At 38.7% G+C, this 22,341-nt stretch overlaps 1 protein-coding gene across 1 annotated transcript; it reads left to right on the plus strand.

The window, feature by feature from the left end:
* Nucleotides 1-224: 224 nt before the first annotated feature.
* Nucleotides 225-21,761, plus strand: LOC142837136 (signal-regulatory protein beta-1-like). Its single transcript, XM_075952100.1, has 9 exons — nucleotides 225-340; nucleotides 1,447-1,889; nucleotides 2,499-2,511; nucleotides 6,107-6,221; nucleotides 13,451-13,544; nucleotides 14,395-14,508; nucleotides 16,409-16,715; nucleotides 19,308-19,414; nucleotides 21,351-21,761. The coding sequence occupies exons 1-4, from the start codon at nucleotides 268-270 to the stop codon at nucleotides 6,217-6,219; spliced, it is 642 nt and encodes a 213-aa protein (XP_075808215.1). The 5' UTR covers nucleotides 225-267; the 3' UTR covers nucleotides 6,220-6,221; nucleotides 13,451-13,544; nucleotides 14,395-14,508; nucleotides 16,409-16,715; nucleotides 19,308-19,414; nucleotides 21,351-21,761.
* The last annotated feature ends 580 nt before the right edge of the window (nucleotides 21,762-22,341 follow it).

Here is a 22,341-nt window from a genome sequence, read left to right on the forward strand (position 1 = left end):
AATTCTATAGAAGGAGAAAAGATTACTTTTCCTAGGTAGGCATATCTTAGTCCCTCCACAATGCATGATAAATAACTCCTCTATTCCATCGGCCTGCAAGACTGTGTGTCTATTTCAAAATAGCCAGTATGGTTCCTGTTTCAGCACAAAACAGTCACACCCCTTATGCAAAATAAGATATACCAGATTAGAACCTAGTATCTGCAGATTAGCACTCAGAATCTCACCAGCACAGACACTGCACTGAGCAAGTCCTTCGCTCACAACATGCTTGACCTGGACTCCTGGCCTCACACTCCTCACGGTGTCCTACTGCTGACCCTACTTCTGGGACTCCCAGGTGAGCATGCTCAGGAGTACAACAATATCTCCTGTGTGAAGGGGAAAGTAGTGACTCAGGACCACCAAGGTCCAGTTCTCAGGACAAAGATTTATTTACCTCAGAGGGACAGAGGGTAGGGATAACGGACAATGACAGGAAGCAGAGAAAGAGGGGAAGAGAACCAGGGAAAGGGAGCTGGAATATTTGTTCTGGAGGATCAAAGTACTGCCTCTGGATAGAGAGGAGACAGATGTGGCACATAGGAAAATGTCATTTCATAAAGGAAAAATAGGAAACCCCTTGTAAGAAAGAGGTGCTTAATTGGGCATGTTAATTAGGTGAGCCCAAGAAGGCTTTTGATTGCTGGATTTTAATACATTGATAACAGAACGTTGGCAGTCAGCCTTAGGAAAAGGGATTGTCCAAATACTGGAACAGACCTTAGGGGACTAGTTTCAGGAATGTAATCTGATGGTTATTAGCACAGCAGAAAGAACTGGGGAGAAGGTCAATGTCTGTTAGAGCGACATGCTCCAGTGGACTAGTGTCCCCTTCACTATGAAGAGAACTGAAGGGTTCCAGGTGAACAACAGAACATTGTTCATTTTCTAGAGGCAGCATCTGAAGTACTGCTCTGTGAGTCCATGGGTTCCAACATGTGACCAGAAACATTCTATCTGGAAATCATTAAAAAATGATAATTAAATTTTTCTAATATTATAGCTGACAAATTTACTTTAGTAGAATCTCACTTAAATCCATGTAACTCTGAGTCCCATCAAAGACAGCATGTCAGTTCCCAACCAGTTGATGGCCGGTCTCCACACTCGGCACTCTCTGTTCCCTTCCTGAGTCAGGGCTGTGACATGGCTAGAGGGAAGTGTCTCTGGCAGTGAATATAAAGACAGAGCAAGGACAATATTGGGTCTTCACAAAAATACTGCCAAAGACTCAGTGTCTCTGTGACTCATTTCCTCATCTCTTACATTTGTTTGCTAAGAGGCCCAAGTGAGGGGAACTGTGATCAACTCATGCTGAGGTCTAGTAAGTAGCAGTATTTGATGAGAAACTAGAGGAGCCTGTGGGTTCTCGTCTTGATGAGCACTAACTGATGTTTTGTGCAGGAGCAGCTTCACGGGAGCTGAAGGTGATTCAGGCTGAGAAAGCAGTGTCTGTCCACACTGGAGAGTCAGCCACTCTGAACTGCACTGTGACTTCCCTGCTCCCAGTGGGGCCCATGTTGTGGTTCAGGGGCACAGGACAGTTTCGGAAACTAATATATGCTTTCACAGGAGAGAAGTTTCCCAGAGTCACAAATGTTACAGATGTCACAAAGAGAAACAACCTGGACTTTTCCATCCGCATAAGTGATGTCACAATTGATGATGCTGGTACCTACTACTGTGTGAAGGTCATCAGACCAGAATATGACAAGGAGATTCAGTCAGAGGGAAGCACAATGTTGTATGTGCTTGGTAAGTACTGCATTGTCCTCCTCCCCCTTCATATCTCCAGCAGGTCAAAATGTGCCCAAGATTCTGTGATCAACAACGAAGAAGCAAGCCTGTAAGTGACCCTCATGTTCATAGGGTGACTTTACCCAGCTGAGGGCCAAGGAAGCTGAGGAGAGGACATGCTATGTGCTAGCGGTTCCATTTCTGCTAACTGGGGGTAGACTCATACCCTTGTCTGCATCACAATACCTACCTTTCTTAATCCATCCCAGTCTAGTGGCTACGTAAAGACAGCTGATGCCATGTTCAGAGACAGGGACAAACCTGGCCTACTATGTCCAGAGTGTATTACCTTACCCAATTAAGACTTCTCTTTCTGAGCCGGGTGGTGGTGGCGCACGCCTTTAATCCCAGCACTCGGGAGGCAGAGGCAGGCGAATCTCTGTGAGTTTGAGACCAGCCTGGTCTACAAGAGCTAGTTCCAGGACAGGCTCCAAAGCCACAGAGAAACCCTGTCTCGAAAAACCAAAAAAAAAAAAAAAGACTTCTCTTTCTGCCAGACAGGTTCCGTTCTAGATGTCATACAGATAGCAAGAATCAGGCAAACATGAGCTCTTTCCCCAAGATGTGTGTCTCCTCACTCCTAAGAGGAAAAGCAAATCAAGGCAAAAAGTGAAAAGCTCAGGGCACAGTATGGTTTTCTTACTTGTTCTTCTTCACAGCACACTGGGTTTGGTATGCACCCACATTCACTGTGGAATCTCTCACCCCTGGTTTACATCTTTGGCTTGGGTCTCTCTGGAAACATTTTGTATCCTACCTGTACAGGCACTGGAGGTTCTGGGCAATCTAGATCTAAGTACTGGAGTTGGTCTCCATGTAGATTGATGTGGGAGTGTCATATATCAATCTGTTGATTTCATTGGCTAAGCAATAAAGAAACTGCTAGGCCCATTGGATAGGCCCACCCTTAGGTGGGAGGAGTAAACAGAACAGAATGCCGGGAGGAAGAGGAAGTGAGGTCAGACTCCGCAGCTCTCCTCTCCGGAGCAGACGCAGGAGAGACGCCATGCTACCTGCTCCAGGGAAGACGCACACCATGCCCCAGCTCCGACCCAGGATGGACTTAGGCTAGAATCTTCCCGGTAAGCGCACCTAGGGGCGCTACATAGATTATTAGAAATGGGCCAGAGCAGTGTTTAAAAGAATACAGTGTCCGTGTAATTATTTGGGACATAAGCTAGCCGAGCCGAGCCAGGCGGCTGGGGTGTTTGGGGACGCAACCCCGCCGCGCCCCCCTATTACTACAGATGACGCCCAGACGTGTGGCTAACTAAACCCACTTAAAAAACCTGAGAAGGCTTAAAAATAAGGGAGAGAGCATTTAACACAGATTTTTGCTGTTTGTTGATAGCGTGCTGTAGAGAGATTTCCTGATTCAGCAACAGCAGCAGAAAAAAAGCTGCGTTATTTTAAAGTGTGGATTCCTGGGGCTTTGCCGCCAGTGCAAACTCTGGCTTTATGTTTGTGTTCCCGCTTGGGATCGGAAGGAGAGTGCTCTGAGACCTTGACGATTTCTCAGAGCTCCCTGCCTGCTCCTGGGCAGAAGGCAGAATCAGGCTTAGGCAGGCGGAAGAGCATGGCGGATTCCTGCCGCCATACAGGGACGTGTTTTCAGACTGCGCAGTGCTCTGCGTGTCAGATTTGGATGTTACTTGGATGAAAAGAATTTCTGTGTTGCACGCTCAGTCTCAGAATTAAAGTGCTGAGTGCCGCTCCTACCTGGTAGCCCCAAGAGGCTTCCTGACTCAGCTTTAGCTGCAAAACCCTGCGGCTCATTAAGAGGTCCTGCCACAAAACACTTAAACGGTGTTGACGAAAAGCTGAACACATGCTTTTCGGTTTTCAGCCGTAGCAGGAAAAAAGCTGCGCTCTTTAAAAATGCCGGCTTTCTGGGCCAGCCTGCCAGGGCAAACTCTGACTGTTTGAGGCAGGAGGGCCGGCTACAGAGAGAGGACTTGAGTGTTGTCTGTTGTAGTTCGCTGGCTGGCAGGGACCTTGAAATGCTATAAACATGGCTACAGCAAGTACCTCCGCCATGAGGCTGAAAAGCTAAGGAATGGGCTACATCTAGCCGTCAAAGCCACGCCTTTAGTCCTACTGAGTGAGATTGCTTGGTAAACTAAAGACTCAGGTGGTCAAAAAACAGAGATATACAGTAAAGAGAGATTCAGAGACAAAGAAAATTTCTAAATGGTTTACTGTGTGTTAAAAATATATGCAAGCTAAAAGTTAAAGTTCTTTAAAAAAAAAAGGAAGAGAGTTGTTGTGTGTCCTAGTACACACCTTTAATCCCAACACTTGGGAGGCAGAGGGAGATAGACCTCTGTGACTTCAAGGTGTGGTAGCACACGCCTTTAATCCCAGTGCCTGGAAGGCAGAGACAGGCGGATCTCTGAGAGTTCAAAGACAGCCTGGTCCACAGATATACGCTCAAAAAGCAAAAAGTTAACTTAGGAATGTCTCAGCTTAGATTCTTAAGCGCCTAATGATTTAAAGGCGCAAATCAAAAGTGCTCCTGGATAGTAAAAAATTGCAGATTCACAATAGGACAGATTCAGACCACTAAATGAGTCACACTGTTGGATGAATGTACGTAGGCTTGGGAGAGAGAAGAAAAAGAATATAGAGAATAAAGTTAATGGTTTAAAAAGAAAAAAGTAAAAGTAAAGTCTTTAAAGAGACAGAATAAAGTAAAGTGATAGAGTAAAAATAAGCCGCGTAAAGATGAAAAATTCACAGAGAGTCTGGATTCTTTGTATTATTGTGTTTTCTTTAAAATTTTTGACTGTGAAGGAGCTAAGTACAGAGAGACATTTCATTACATGGGCTGCCAAGCTAAACCAGAATGGATATAAGGGTATTACGATTTCAGAATTTGGGTCTAAGGATATGATGCTTTGGAGAGAGTCTTCTTTTGTTTTCACAGAGGATGAGACTCTATGGATTTCTTCTATTCCGATTTGGTATGATGGACCACGTCCTCCTGAAGGTTTGCTGTGAACATCTTCAGAAAATTGCTTTGCTCAACTGCCAACTGAGATGTCCCTGGCACACAGGTTATACCATGAAAGACCTAATTAACTACGCCCCCATTCAGCAGGAAGCAGTTTGGAGAGAAAAAACTGCGCCCATGTTCCCAAATATGGTTTATAAACGTTCTTTTACATTTAAAGGGGGATATGATATAGATATGAATAATTTGCATTAGTATAGATTTTGCTTTATTGATAGAGATTTACGGTCAATTTTGTTATATGTATAAATGTTTCTGATGTAACTTTTACTTGATAACTGTTTTGTTATATGTAATTTTGCTATGTTAAGGTTAAAGCCTTCCTTTTTTTGTTTAAACAGAAAAAGGGGAAGTGATGTGGGAGTGTCATATATCAATCTGTTGATTTCATTGGCTAAGCAATAAAGAAACTGCTAGGCCCATTGGATAGGCCCACCCTTAGGTGGGAGGAGTAAACAGAACAGAATGCCGGGAGGAAGAGGAAGTGAGGTCAGACTCCGCAGCTCTCCTCTCCGGAGCAGACGCCTTCAGAGAGACGCCATGCTACCTGCTCCAGGGAAGACGCACACCATGCCCCAGCTCCGACCCAGGATGGACTTAGGCTAGAATCTTCCCGGTAAGCGCACCTAGGGGCGCTACACAGATGATTAGAAATGGGCCAGAGCAGTGTTTAAAAGAATACAATATCTGTGTAATTATTTCGGGGCATAAGCTAGCCGAGCCGGGCAGGCGGCTGGGGTTTTGGGGACACAGCCCAGCCGCGCCCCTATTACTACAGTAGATAATCTCCAATCACAGTCCTGGAGTTGGTCTCCATGTAGATGATCTCCAATCATAGTCCTGGAGTTGGTCTACATGTAGATGATCCCCAATCACAGTCCTGGAGTTGGTCTCCAAATAGATGATCTCCAATCACAGTCCTGGAGTTGGTCTCCAAATAGATGATCTCCAATCACAGTCCTGGAGTTTGTCTCCATGTAGATGATCTCAAATCATAGTCCTGGAGTTGGTCTACATGTATATGATCCCCAATCACAGTCCTGAAGTTGGCCTCCATGTAGATGATCTCCAATCACCAGCATAGGCATCAGGACATTCACTCTGAACTTCCTGACAGAGGTCGGAAGTCTTATTTCTTGGTCTTGATTCTGGCAATTTTGGTGGGCTTGGGTGCATAAATGACCCAGGTAAAGATCTCTGATGATAAATTCCTTCTGTCTTCTCTAATGGTTCCTCCTACCACTTGATTTTCAGAACTGAAGACATCAGATACTGCTGAAATCCTTTTAGCTGTGCTCCTTGTACCCAAAATGCTACTGGTAATTGGTGCCTCTGCCATCTACATGTACAAGAAGCAGAAGGCCTGACTGTAAGTTAGGAGGGATGGAGAGGGTGTTAGTTACTATCTCTTGACATGACAACATAGCACGATGAAAACAACTTACAGAATAAAGGGTTTCTATGGTCTCACTGTTCCAGCAGCATGAGTCCATGAAGCCTGAGAAGCATGGAAGCAGATCAGGGAGTTGAGAGCTCAGATCCTCAGTGGAGAGAGCATGAAACACAGAGGATAAACTAGAATTGTGACAAGTTTTTAATTTCACAGCTCTCCTCCTCAATATACTTCTCTGGAAGGGCTGCACTGCCTAAACTTCACCAAAAAGTAACACTGACTGAAAAACAAATATATATATATATATATATATATATATATATATATATATATGTAATATATATATATGTATTATATTCTAATATATGTACTATTAGTAAATACGTTGTTAAAATTTACTAATAGTACATTTTAAGCTCTCTATATGCAAGATCATATTCCAATAGATTTATTTACATGAGCTCTTTTATTTTGTATCATTCTGCTATTTTCCCTGAATGGTAACCTTGAAGTTAGATATATATCCTTTACTATCTATCTCAAGCTCATAGGCACTTGGCTTTGAAATATTGTTTATATTTTATTATTTTTAATTGGGATATATATATGTATATATATGTACATATATATATATATATATATATATATTCCCTACTCTCTTTCCTTTCCTCCTCTCTCCGTTTTTGCTCCCCCCCCTCTGACCCCCATGCTCCCAGTTGACTTAGGAGATCTTGTCTTTTTCTCCTTCCCAGTCAAATCCATGTATTTCTCTCTTAGGGTTTTCTTTGTTGTCTAGGTTCTCTGAGGTTGGGGATTGTAGACTGGTTATTCTTTGTTTTATGTCTAAAACAACTTATGTGTAAATATATCCTTATCCATTTGTCAGTTGAGGAGCACTGAGACTGTTTCCAGGTCTGGACATTACAAATAATGTTGCTATAAACATGGTTGAGCAAATGTCCTTGTGGTATGATTGAGCATCTTTTGGGTATACGCCTAAGATTAGTATTTCTGGGTCTTGAGATAGAATGATTCCTAATTTTCTGAGAAATTGCCATACTGGTTTCCAAACTGATTGTACCAGTTTGCACTCCTAGCAGCAATGGAGGAGTGTTCCTCTTACTCCACAATCTCTCCAGCATGAGTTGTCATCAGTAGTTTTGTTCTTGGCCATTCTGACACGTGTAAGATGGTATCTCAGAGTTATTTTAATTTGCATTTCTCTGATGGCTAAGGATGTTGATATTTCCTTAAATGTCTTTCAGCCATTTGAGATTCCTCTGTTGAGAGTTCTCTGTTTAGGTCTGTACTCTATTTTTTAATTGGATTTTTTTTTCTTTTGCTATCTAGTCTCTTGAGTTCTTTGTGTACTTTGGAGATCAGCCCTTTGTCTGAAATGGGGTTTGTGAATATCTTTTCCCATTCTGTAGGCTGCCGTTTTGTCTTATTGATCATGTCTTTTGCTGTACAGAAGCTTTTCAGTTTCAGGAGTTCCCATTTCTTAATTGTTTCTCTCAGTGCCTGTGCTTCTGGGGTTATATTTAGGAAGTGGTTTCCTGTGCCTATGTGTTCAAGGTTACTTCCCACTTTCTCTTCTATGAGGTTCAGTGTGGTTGGTTTTATGTTGATGTCTTTGATCCATTTTGACTTGATTTTTGTGCATGGGGATTCTACAAGTCAATATCCAGTCATATCTGCACCATTTGTTGAAGATGCTTTCTTTTTTCCATTGTATAATTTTAGCTCCTTGGTCAAAAATCATATGATCATAGGTGTGTAGATTGATATCTTGGCCTTCAAGTCGATTCCATTGGTTCTCCTGTCTGTTTTTCTGCTAATACCAAGTGGTTTTCATTACTGTGGCTCTATACTAAAGTTTGAAGTCAGTGATGCCTCCAGAAGTTACTTTATTATACTGGATTGTTTTGGCTATCCTGGGTTTTTGTTTTTCTATACGAAGTAGAGTAATGTTTTTGAGGTATGCGTAGAATTATGCTGGGATTTTGATGTGTATTGCATTGAATCTGTAGATTGCTTTTGGTAATATTGGCATTTTTACTATTTAATTTTACCCATCCAAGAACATGGGAGAATTTTCCATTTTCTGGTATCTTCTTCAATGGAGAAGGGTCATCTTTCTATCTGTTGTTTCATTGGTTAAGTAATAAAGAAACTGCTTGGCCTCTGATAGGGTAGAATTTAGATAGGCAGCGTAAACAGAACAGAATGCTGGGAGAAAGAAGCTGAGTAGATGAGTCGCCATGATTCTTCCACTCCAGACAGACACAAGTTAAGATCTTCCCTGGTAAGCTACCTCATGGGCTACACAGATTATTAGAAATGGGTTAGATTAATATGTAAGAGCTAGCCAATAAGAGGCTGGAACTAATGGGCCAGGCAGTGATTAAAAGAATACAGTTTCCGTGTAATTATTTCGGGGCATAAGCTAGCCATGAGGGTGGCCAGGTGCCGGGGACGCAGCCCCGCCACTTTTATTACTATTCTTCAATTTCTTTCTTCAAAGATGTAAAGTTCTTGTCATACAGGTCTTTCATTTCTTTTCTTAAAGTTATCCCAAGATACTTTATGTCATTTGTAGCTATTAAAAAGATGATGTTTCTCTGATTTCTCTCTCAGACCAGTTATCATCTACATATATAGGACGGCTACTGATTAAGGTGTTTATCAATTGTAGGAGTTTCCTGGTGTTATTTTCGGGGTCACTTATGTATAATATATCAGCAAACAATGAAAGTTTGACTTTTTCTTTTCCAATTTTAATTCCCTTGATCTTCAATTTTTGTCTTATTGCTGTAGCTATAAGCTGTAACTTCAAGTATTCTACTGAATAGATTGGAGAATTCTTTCTTGTTCCTAATTTCAGTAAGATTTCTTTGAGTTTCTTGTCATTTAGTTTGAGGTTTTTCCTATGACTTTGTTGAATATATTTTCCATGCCTTTGAGTCAGTGATGGTGATGCCTCCAGAAGTTACTTTATTATACTGCATTGTTTTGTCTATCTTGGGTTTTTGTTTTTCTATAGGAAGTAGAGTGATGTTTTTCAGGTATGAAGATCTTATCATACAGGTCTTTCACTTGTTTTGGTAAAGTTACCACAAGATACTCTGTCATTTGTGGCTATTGTAAAAGACGATGTTTCTCTAATTTCTCTCTCAGACCACTTGTCATCTATATATAGGAGGGCTACAGATTTTTTTTAATTAATTGTGTATCCTGCTACATTACTGAAGATATTTCCCTTCATTAGAAAGTTCCCTGTTGTTATTTTTGGAGTCACTTATGTATACTATAATATCATCAGCAAATAGTGAGTTTGACTTTTCTTTTCCAATTTGAATTCTCTTGATCTTCAATTTTTGTTTTACTACTTTAGCTATAAGCTATAACTCCAAGTACTATCTGAATAGATATGGAGAGAGTCCTTTCTTGTTCCTAATTTCAGTGGGATCACTTTGAGATTCTCGTCATTTAGTTTGAGGGTGGCTGTTGATTTTCTATATATTGCCTTTATTATGTTTAGGTATGTTCTTTGTATCCCTTCTTGTATTTCCTTCAAGTACATTTTGTAGGACTGGATTTGTGAATAGGTATTGATTAAATCTGGTCTCATCATGGAATATATTGTCTTTTCCATCTATGTTGAATGAAAGCTTTGCTGGGTATAGTAGTCTGTATGGCATCCATGGTCTCTTAGCATGACCTTCTGAGTTCTATTGTTTCTTGAACAGTTGGCTGTAATTCTGATAGGTCTGCCTTTATATGTTACTTGGCTTTTTTTTTCTTTGTAGCTCTTAATATTCTTTCTTTATTCTGTATTTTTAGTGTTTTGATTATGAGGTGAGTGGACTTTCTTTTTTAGTTCAGTCTATTTGATGTTCTTTAAGCTTCTTGCATTTTCATAGGTATAACCTTTTTTTAGGTTAGGAAAGCTTTCTCCTATGACTTTGTTGAATATATTTTCTGTGCCTTTGAGCTGAATTTTCTTCAATTCCTATTATTTTTAAGTTTGGTCTTCTTATGGTGTCCCATATTTCCTGGATATTTTGTCTTAAGAATTTGTTGGATTTAGCAGTTTTCTTTGACAGATGAATCTATTTCCTCTATCATGTCTTCAAGGCCTAAGATTCTCTTTTATCTCTTGTATTCTGTTGTTTATGCTTACATTTGTAGTTTCTGATCATTTACTCAAGTTTTCTATTTTCATATTTCCTTAGGTTTGTGTTTATTTTTTGTTGACTCTATTTCAGTTTTCAAGTCAGGAACTATTTCTTTTACTTGTTTGACTGCTTTTTCTTGGTTTTCTTTAAGGAATTTGTTGATATCTTCCAATTTTTTGTTTGTCTTTTCTTCCATTTCTTTAATTTTTATTTTCTCTTTAAAGACCTCAATCATCTTCATAAAGTTATTTTTAAGGTTATTTTCTTCTGCTTCATCTGCATTGGGATGTTCAGGCCTTGTTGTTGTAGAACCACTACTAATGTCCGATGGTATGTCTTACTCTTTATGTTGTTGAGTGTATTCTTACCCTGTTGTCTACACATCTCTTCCTCCAATCAGAATAGTTAGAGTCTGTGTTTCAGGGGGTCCATTTTATCCAATTGGTGTAGATGGGGTCTGTGGCTCCATTGATTCTTCTTCAGACATAACTGACATACCATTATTAAAGGCAAGGAACTTTTCAAAACTATCTTACCCTGTCTTGGCAGAATATGACAGTCCTGTTTTATCCATTGATGCATGCTCTGTATCTCTGTCAGTGGTTGAGGTATGGGCATTTCTTTGCCCAAGGGCCAGTTCTGCCAAATAGAAAGGCTCCAGGTGGAGTGTCTTTGGTGTTCAACATTCTCTCGGGAATAGAGAGGTGTTGCCAGGAGCAATTGTGTCTCACTATCACGAAACTCTGAGTTAGATTAAAGGCCATTTTCTATAGCTCTTTGAAGAGGTTGAAGATTATCTATCTATACTAAGTATAATCTCTATATATCTAGAGAATCTGATTAGTCTATTTATAAATGACAAACTTAGATGACTATTTATCTATATAATTCTCAATATCTATCTAACTTAAAGACTAAGACAATAAACAACTGTGTAACAAATGAGGATAATGACCTCCAAATATAAACACTGTACAAATATACATTGCAATATGGTAAATATATATCAATACACAAACATTATATAAGTATCTTAATCAGAGGTAGAAATATACACTGCAATATGGTAAATATATACTATATATATCAACACAATATATGTCACTACATAAGAAATGTTTTTAACACAGAAACATGCATGCATACAATAGACAATATAATTTAACTTTGTATCAATATACAAGAATCGATACCAATATATTTGTCTAAAAGCAGCAACTCACAATTATAAATCTATTATCCCATCATTCCCTTTTTTTTCAAAATGATCCCTGAGCTTATAAAATTCCTCCTCCAACCTCCCAAGCCCTAAATGATGTCCCTAAACCCAGGGGCAAACTTTACTGGGAGAGAAGACATTGTCCTCTAGAATTACTTCCAGCCCTCATGGGGGCGACGTTCTTTCTGGGGGATTCTGTGAAAGTAAAATGATAGTTAAATTTCAAGATCAATGTCTTTTAAAATTGCAAATAGTCTCTGAGTATTTTGTGGAGCTCTGGCCAGAATGTTGTACAAGATGTGCACCATTTCAGCTAACAAAGTTGGGATCGTCTTGTACAGCTGGTACCCAAAACAGGTCTTGTAGTAGCGCTATCAGTATCATGACGTCATATCAACCAGGTAGAGTTGTTGTTGTGGGGCCCCATCTTCTTCCTGGAAACTTCAAATGTCACTTCAGGAAAAACTCATTGTTCATTGTGAAAAACTTAAACATTAATCATATAGACATATATAGACATACATATATATATTCAATGAAAGGCATGATAGATATATTCAATGAAAATGATAGATATGAAGAAAAGCAAAGATGTTTTCTAAACTCATATTTCTTTCTGTCCCATATCATGGCTCTTGACATGAGACAGAAAGTCCAGAAACTCTGGGTTTTTCTCTTACTAACAGGCTTGGAATTGGAGAGGGACTGAGCCAGAGTCCAACTTCAAAACCAGCTCTACATATTTATAAAGAAATGTTTAATAAGACATATATATATATATAAATTAATACTTACAAAATGTGTCCATCCATCAGTAATTAAATATTCAGGGTCCCTTAATTTCTTTGAAGATAAGTATTTTCCTGTGGAGATAAGAAAAGAACCCTGCCTCCAACCTATCTGTATTTCTTACCATCAGTATGCTCGCCATCCTTATGAAAGAATTGTTATTTCTCTTTTCCAAGTGGCTTCTCTTCTTCAAACTGAACCTTTCTTAATTTTGACGGTATCCACAATTTTTTCTCACCTGTGGAGATAAGAGCAAAACCCCTTCCCCAACGTAGCACATCTCCTGGCTTCCATTGTGAGGTCAGCACATCCTTGAAATAAACTGGTTGATTTAGTTCAGTAGACTTTTCCATTATCCAATGTCTTTCTGCAGCCGTTGTTCCCGTCTCATTAGTGTTGAGAAAATTCAAGGTTAACAAAGCATTATGTAACCTATTTCTGGGGGTGTTTTCCACCCCTTTCTGTTTGTTCAACATATCCTTTATAGCTCGATTTGATCTTTCTATGACTGCTTGACCTATAGGATTGTATGGTATACCTGTAACATGCTTGATATTGTAATAATCAAAAAACCATTTCACTTTCTTAGAGACATAAGCAGGACCATTATCTGTCTTTATTTGTGTAGGTATACCCATGATAGCCATGACTTCTAATAAATGAGTGTTTACTGAATCAGCTTTTTCTGAACTTAAAGCAGTTGCCCACTGAAAGCCTGAATAAGTGTCAATGGTGTGATGAAAATATTTTAATTTGCCAAATTCTGTAAAGTGGAACACATCCATCTGCCAGATTTCATTCCTTTGGGTACCCTTCGGATTAGCCCCTGCAGGCAGTGGCATTTGGTTATAGAAAGAGCAAGTAGGACATTTCTTTACAATCTCCTTAGCTTGTTGCCATGTAATTGAAAACTCTTTCTTCAAACCTTTGCTATTAACATGATGTTTTTTATGAAATTCAGAGGCTTGTAGCACACTACTAATCAATAATTGATCAATTTCTGCATTACCTTGTGCTAGAGGACCTGGCAGACCCATATGGGATCAGATGTGTGTTATGTACATAGGGCAAAGCCTGTTCCTGATCAAATCTTCAACCTGGAGAAACAATGAGGTTAGTTCTGTATTATCAGGTATAAATTCAGCAGTTTCAATATGTAAAATAACTCTTTCTGCATATTGTGAATCATTGACTATATTAATAGGTTCTTTAAAATCTCTTAGCACCATAAGAATGGCATATAATTCCGCCTTCTGGACAGAATTATAAGGACTTTGTTCCACCTTACCCAAGTCTTCTGATTTGTAACCTGCCTTCCCTGATTTATTGGCATCAGTATAGAATGTATGGGCTCCAGTTATTGGAGCATCATGGACGATTCGAGGAAGAATCCAAGAAGTTCTCTTTATGAAGTGAAGCCTCTTGCCTTTTGGATAGTTGTTATTAATGTCTCCCAAAAAAATTAGCACAAGCTCTTTGCCATGGTTCATTATCTTCCCATAATTTCTTTAGTTCATCAGTACTGAAAGGCACTATAATTTCTGCTGGGTCTATGCCTGCTAGTTGACAAGTCACAGCTTGCCTTTTATAATTAACTCAGAGACTTTTTCCACATAAGTTTTCAGTTTCTTACTTGGTTTAAGTGGTAAAAAGATCCATTCCAAGATAATATCATTTCTCTGCATTAAAATTCCTGTAGGAGAAATTTTTGATGGTAGTATGACGAGAATACAATCGAGCTCTGCATCCATCCTGTCCACATGTGCCTGTTGTAATTTTTCCTCAATCATTGTCAGTTCCTTTTCTGCTTCAGCTGTTAATTCTCTGGGACTGTTTAAATCTTTATCACCATCCAAGGTTTTGTTCAAATGAATTATTAGATCAGGTGTTGATGTGGGAGTGTCATATATCAATCTGTTGATTTCATTGGTTAAGCAATAAAGAAACTGCTTGGCCCTCATAGGTTGAAACATAGGTGGCTGGAGTAAACAGAACATAATGCTGGGAGAAAGAAGCTGAGATAAGGAGTCGCCATGATTCTCCCACTCCAGACAGACGCAGGTTAAGATCATTTCTGGTAAGCTAGCTCGTGGGCTATACAGATTATAAGAAATGGGCTAGTCTAGGTGTGAGAGTTAGCCTAGAAGAGGCTAGATAGGAATGGGTCAAGCAGTGTTTAAAAGAATACAGTTTCCGTGTAATTATTTCGGGTAAAGCTACCCGGGTGGTGGGACGCAGACTGACCCACCGCTCTAAGCCATGTGGGTGGCCAGGTGCCGGGGACGCAGCCCCGCCGCTCCCATTTCAACAGAGTGTTATCCCAATAGCTGGTCGTAGACTGGAAATGTCTCCTAACAGTCTTTGAAAGTCATTAAGAGTCCGCAGGCGATCTCTCCTAATTTGTGCCTTTTGTCTTAATTTTTTGAAAACCTATTTTATAACCTAAATAATTAACAGAATCTCCCCTCTGACTCTTTTCAGGAGCAATTTGCAATCCCAATTTAGGTAAAAGTATCTTTATTTCTTCAAACAATCTGTTCAAGGTATCCAAGTTTGAATCGGATAACAAAATGTAATCCATGTAATGATATATTATCGATTTGGGAAATTTCTTCCTGATCTTTTGCAATGGTTGATTTACAAAATATTGGCACAGGGAGGGGCTTTTTAACATACCCTGGGGGAGGACGGCCCAGTAGTACCTCCTCGAAGGTTGAGAATTGTTATAAGTGGGCACTGTGAAGGCAAATTTATCTCTATCTTCTTTTTGTAAAGGTATAGTGAAAAACAATCCTTTAAATCAATAACTATGAGAGGCCATCCTTTTGGTAATAAAGAGGGCAAAGGGATTCCAGATTGCAGAGGGCCCATAGGTTGAATAACCTTTTTGATTGCTCTGAGATCTGTCACCATTCTCCATTTACCTGATTTTTTCTTAACCACAAATACAGGAGAATTCCAAGGGCTGGTAGATTCTTCTATATGTCCAGCATCTAATTGCTCTTGCACCAGCTGTTCTAAAGCCTGTAACTTTTCCTCAGCTAAAGGCCATTGCTTTGTCCATATTGATTTTAGAGGAGCTCCGTAGAATTTCTTCCCAAACTTTCTTACTTTTTAAGTAGATTTAGTTGGCCACTTTGGCCACAATTTGTTAGTGGAGACCACTTGTTTGTTCCCGACTGCCAGGACCATGGAATAATCACTCAGAAGCTATTTTATTTAAATCGCTGCTTGTCCAATCACTTAAGCATATTGCTAGCTAGGTTTTATATCTTTGGTTAACCCATTTCTATTATTTTATATTTTACCATGAGGCTTTTGGCATACCTTTAAGGTTCTGGCTGGCAGCTTGCACCTTTCTTCTCTGGCAGCTCCATGGCTCTCTGACTCCACCTACTCTCTCTATATATCTCTTTCAGACTTTACTCTGTTAAGCCATTGGCCAAAAGCAGCTTCTTTATTAGCCAATAAAAGCAGCACATATACAGAAGGTCTTTTCACACCAGCAGTGGGTACAGAAACCCTGAGAAATGTTCATGGGCTAAGATCCTTTGTGTGTCCTGTTTTACTTTCTGTACACTGCCTACAATTTAATGCTTGTGTTGTATCTACTTTAGTGTAAGGTGGTTCTAAGCATTGTGTCTGCTCTCCAAGATGGAAAAGGAAAGAAAGAAACCCCTTTCCATTTGTAAAGAAATAGCCCTTTTATAGTCTTTGTCCTCTGTTTTTTTGAGCAAAACCATCTTACATGGTGTCTTTTAGCGGCAAAGAAGGTGAAGTTGAACTTCAGATTAGTAGTGAACAAAATAAGGCCCCAATACAAGTAACATTTGCAGTGTTTATCAAATATATCTGTTAATAACTTTGTTAATTTATTTAAAAGAAAAAGTTACCCATAGGCTTACTAATTCTCTGCTATTGCAAATATGTAAAACCTTTAGATTTCATTTCATGTTTTATTGTTTTTAATGTTTCAGAGGAATGCTTTGCAAGCAATTTCTCCAGCCACCATGGAAGTTCTCATGCGAGTTTTGTCTGATTGTGATTCATGGGAGGAAGGAGATCCTGAGGAAGTGGGTAGGAAGAGAGAACTAACTCTGAAATGCCTGACACAAGTGGTACATATCCTTCTTACTAGCAGTTCTGACCAGCGTCAGGTGGAAACCAGTACCGTACTGGAGAACTATTTTAAATTGCTCAATTCAGATCACTCAGCTTTACCTAAACAGAGGAAGTCCATGCGGTGGGAAAGCCAGTTCATAGTTCTGCAGATTAAGATGCTCAGTAAGTATTCAATAAAGATTTCCTTCCCTCAGTTCATTTTTGCTTTTTTATTCTCAGTTTCTTTTGAAATGCAGTCTGCTGTATTAAAAATATTGACTGTTTAGTTCAAGTAATGTATATTTATATTTTTGACTTCCAAATGATTAGTATGGAACTGATTTGTTTACATTTTTACTTTATCATTTTTACATTTTTACTTGTCTATTCTGTTTTGGAAGTATAATCCAATAAAGTGTGTCTGTTAAAAAGAAAGTTATGACTAAAATTGCCAAGAAGAAGAATTTTTTAAAGATATTATTTATATTCTTTTACTTATGATAAAAATTAACTAAATAAATGCCTCTCTAACATTTCTATTCTTTAGGACAGAAAATCTAGTTGTCCCAGAGAACCCTTGTGTCTTTGTCTCTTTTTCTTCTCTTTGTGTTGGTTGTTTTGTGTCTCTGTGCAACTATATCTGGTCTCTGTACTTTGCAAACTCCCTAATCAGTTTGATGATGATTTTTTGTTTTAGTTACAGTGTATCAGTATATTACATACTCTGTATCCATTGTTTCATTCAATAGGTGACTCATACTCATTATTCCTTTCTAATGGAGTCAGATACTCAGTAATTTTCCTGAAGTATCTCAGCTCCTACTGAGTAGAACTGGCATGAATACTACAGGCCCATTCTCTTTGTGATCCTGAAGAGAGAATAATGCATGCCAAAAAGTAGTGATGCTGCAAGCGCATTCCAGACCCCAGAACTGGTATTAAACATATCAGTTGATCATTGCTTATTTTTCATTGTTCGTCTAAATTCCCTTTGATAGTTTTATATATATATGTAAATATTTGGAACACCAATAACTACAAGTAATATATATATATATATATATATATATATATATATATATATAACTTAATACAAAAATAAATGTTTCCTTTTATATTAGTAATTTTTTTAAAGATTTATTTATTATGTTTATACTGTTTTGTCTGCACGTATCCCTGAGGGCCAGCAGAGGGCACTAGACCTCACTATGGATGATTATGTGTTGCTGGGAATTGAACTCAGGACCTCTGGAAGAGTAGTAGACAGTGCTCTTAACTGCTGAACCATCTCTCCAGAACCCTTTTCTTAGTAATTTTTGTGGTGTGAAATAGAGCACCAGATAAGATGTAGACCCACAGCCTGCCATTTCCCATCAATGTCTCAAGTGTCTCATGGTCATTTTGCATACTGGCTTTTAAAGTTTCACTGTTGGAGCCCATAATGACAGTTCAGTATGTTGTAAATTGTGATCGGCACTTTATATGATTCTTGTTGTGTTCCCTGTGTTAGATTGTTAAAGAACTACTCATTTCAGAGGCAGATGTTGTCATTACCACTAAACTAGGAAACTTAGTAAGAAAAAAGAAAATGAAAGTTTTTACGTGTCAGTAGTGCAGTGGTTGTGCAAGCCTTTAATTCCTGCACTCAAAAGGCAGAGGCGGGCAGATCTCTGTGTGTTTGAGGCCAGACTGATCTACAAACTGAGTTCCAGGACAGCCACGGCAGTTATACAGAGAAACCCTATATCGAAAAACAACATCAAAAAAAGTTTTTATATCTCACCACCTAGATATAAAAAACAGTTAATGATTTGGCATATATATTTATATGTACATGTATTAATTTAGAACTATAGCAGATAAAAATCTCATTGGAAATGAATCATTTCATTTGTTTATATAAAAGAATAGTTTTGTAGAGTTTTTAGTTCATATGCTATAATGTCATTTTCTATAGTTCTGTTTGTTTGTTTTCCAAAACAGGGTTTCTCTGGGTAGTCTCAACTGTTTTGGAACTCACTCTGTAGATCAGGCTAGCTACCAGCTCAGAGACCCACTTGCCTCTGCCTCACAAGTGCTGGGATTAAAGGTGAGCACCACCACCACCCAGCTATTTTTTTGATAGTAATTATAAGTTGTAAATTTAAAAATTAGTTTGATTCTCTGTTGGATGGAATTCTTTTTTTATTAGAAACTATGATATTTGCCATGCCAGATATCCTTTGATTTTTCAAATGGATTATCTCCACAGTAGGAACTGAGAGATAAATATTATGTTTTCATAGACCATATAGTAAATAACATAAACAAATATCGCTTATTTTTTAAAGATTTATTTATTTATTATGTTCATATACATGCCTGAAGAGGGCATCAAATCTCATTATAGATGGTTGTGAGCTACCATGTGGCTGCTGGGAATTGAACGTCTAGAAGAGCAGCCAGTGCTCTTAAATTCCGAGCCATCTCTCCAGCCCCCAGATATTGCTTATTAATAGCGAATCAGACACAGGATGAGTTTTATGAAAGAACAAATAAGCAGTTTGCTAAAAAATATTTGCCAGTCATATGTACAGTTTAAACTAGCTTGAACTATAAAGTATGAAAATGTTCACTTTTCTTTACAACTTTTGTTTTCTGTTCCTTATCTACACTATTTCCCAGTTAATTTGCATCTGTTCTGCCAACTGCAAAGCCTAACTTTAAAAGATGACGATACATGTTTTATCCCAAAGTTTTACTTTTACATGAGTCATTTTTGTTTTTAATTTGTAGATACCATCACAGCCATGTTAGACTGCGCAGACAGGCCTGTTCTTCAGGCCATTTTCCTTAACAGTAATTGCTTTGAACATCTCATACGACTTCTACAGAACTGCAAGGTACTATATTATCAACTTTTTTATATTTATGAACATTTGTTTGTTTGCCTATTTACTTATTTGTGTACGGGGATGTGTGCCACAGCATAAATGTGGAGGTCAGACTTGTGGGAGTTGGTTCTGTTTTAGCATGTAGGACTTAGGGATTAAACTCAGGTTTTCAGGCTTGGCAGCAGTGCCTTATCCTTCTGAGCCATCTTGTTGGCATTGTTTATGACTTTTTAAAATGTTATTGTTTTAGTAGTGCATGCCTTTGATCTCAGTGCTTAGGAGACAGAGGCAGGTGGATCTCTGGGAGTTTGAGGCCAGACTTGTCTATGTAGTGAGTTCTAGGACAGTCAGGGCTACATAGTAAGACCCTGTCTCAAAAAAATCAAAAAACAAACAAAAACAATAACAAAGGTTTGTTTTGATTCAGATTTGAGCATGCCATTGCAAAAAATTTTATTGTCAATTTGTGTTTGCATTTCATTATATTGTCAACTTTTATCTTGACTATATTAGCATATGTACATATATACTCACCCCATCTTAGAGGTGAGAAAAGTGAGGCACAAAGATTTATACCTTGTCCAGGATCACAGACCCAGTGAGAGACAGAGGTAGGACTCCAGCCAAGGCTGTCCTCTCTGATGGTGTGTAAGTATCACTGGGTACTCTGCCTCTCACGCTCTCACTAACTCAGCCTAGGCTAGGAAGAGGGCAGCAGCATTCAGTTCATACATTCTGGTCTAGGAACTAGGCTGATATTTAAATTCTCCAAGCTCAGAAAAATCTGTTAAAGCAATCTACTCACTGTCTACATGTGGTCAGGCTTTATCTTAATGAAGCTAGAATTACATTATTTATAATTGTCTGAAGATAGTAAAGCTCATGTGATATTTGTGTATGGTATTTTAGTTTAGGAAATATTTTATTTTCCAACAGACATTGATACATATATTTATATTTAGGACCATTTAAAGTCATGGACTACTGATTTCTTGATTCACTATTTCTCTAGAACATACAGATACAGTCATGGTCCTCGTGCTGTGTGGCCCTTGTATTCACTGAGTCATCTTCCAGCCTCTTTTTTAAATCAGAAACTCTTTTAATTTAGACTGGCCTCATATACAGGCATCCACCTCCCTCTGCCTCCCTAGAGCTGGGATTAGAGACAGGGACCATCACTGCCCAGCTTCAGTTAACACTTTGAAGTTTTATAAATGGAAATCTATTTTTTGTAGAATTCCTAGTCATAGGGCATAGAGTAGACCCAAATGTTTTTAAAAGTAGGAAAATTTGTATTAAAAAGTTGCAACTAAATAGAAAATATAGAGAGCTAAAAATAATAGGAACACTGTTAAGACTCATGGTACATGTTGCTAGTTTGGTTTTCACTGTTGTTACTATTTACCAGTTCATACTTGTAACAGCAGTTTGAGAGAGTGAGGGCACAACAGTTAAAGTTTTTGCCCTTCATATTGTATGCCCATGGATTCAAGATTTTATCAAAAGTTTTTAGAAAGGTTAGAAATGAAACTGCTCCATAGATCTCATATCTTTCTATTAATTCTTATACTTCCTAGTTGAAAACACTTGGTTGATTCTAATATTATTCCTCAGTAAGGATTTTTGTCTTTCTCACTGTAAAATGGTATATCTTTGAAATTTTTTAATATTACTTCATTTCTTACTTTATAATAATAATATAGTTAAATAGAGCAGAAAATGCATTTAATATAATGATGTAGTCTGTAACAATAAAGATTTTAGAAGTTGTCAAAAACTTCTGAATTCTGGTTAGTCAGCATGTCTTACCCCCTGTCTTTTTTTTAAACCTCATGTCTTTTAAATATTATTTTTGTGAAAAATATCATAGAGAGATGAAAATGCACAACAGAAATATTTATAAAACACTTTCATTACTGATGAATATTTTGCACATCACCAGAGACCCTTCATCTGGTGATGGATGAAGCTATAGACAGAGACCCACATTGGAGCACTGTACTCATCTCCCAAGGTTCAAATGAGGAGCAGAAGGAGAGAGAACACGAGCAAGGAAGTCAGGACCTGAGGGGAGTGCCCACCCACTGAGACGGTGGGACTGATCTAATGGGAGCTCACCAAGGCCAGCTGGACTGGGACTTGAGCATGTGATCAAAACCGATTCTCTGAACATGGAGGACAATGAGGGCTGATGAGAAGCCAAGGACGATGGCACTGGGTTTTGATCCTACTGCACGCACTGGCTTTGTGGGAGCCTAGTCTGTTTGGATGCTCACCTTCCTAGACCTGGATGGAGGGGGGGGGGACCTTGGACTTCCCACAGGGCAGGGAACCCTGACTGCTCTTTGGACTGTAGAGGGAGGGGGAAGGGGAGGGAAATGGGAGGAGGGGAGGAGGTGGAAATTTTTAATTAAAAATAAAAATCTTTTATTGTAAAGACAGTATGACTTTGTCACTTAGGAAGATAGCATCAGTAACAAAGTCATCTCATTCTGTATTATTAAAAGAATCTGGATTTAGCAGGTGTTGGTGGTTCACGCCTTTAATACCCACACCCCACCCTTAACTCTGTCATGATTGAATGTAAGTAGCTCAGGGCAATAGTGAATAAACAGATATGGCAGTATTAGCAAAACTCTCAAACAAGTCAAACTGAGTTTTATTGAACACTTGCATATTGACAAGGGAGAGGAGGGTTCCCGTCTTATTAAGTCACATTTGTACTTCATGTCATAGAAAAGAGTCTGCAAGTACACATTGTAATAGCTGACTCGGCACTGCTAAAAGTTTGTTTGGTGTTAACCCTGAGCCCAGGTGGCCTTGGGAATACTCTGCACAGCTGCACAGCAAGTAGAAGAGAAACAAGAGGGAAGCTGCAGCACTGTGACTCTCAGAGACAAGGCTGACCACCTCATCAGAGCAGGAAGACTAAG

The sequence above is a fragment of the Microtus pennsylvanicus genome, chromosome 17 (assembly GCF_037038515.1).
Source record: "Microtus pennsylvanicus isolate mMicPen1 chromosome 17, mMicPen1.hap1, whole genome shotgun sequence".
Taxonomy (NCBI): Eukaryota; Metazoa; Chordata; class Mammalia; order Rodentia; family Cricetidae; genus Microtus; species Microtus pennsylvanicus.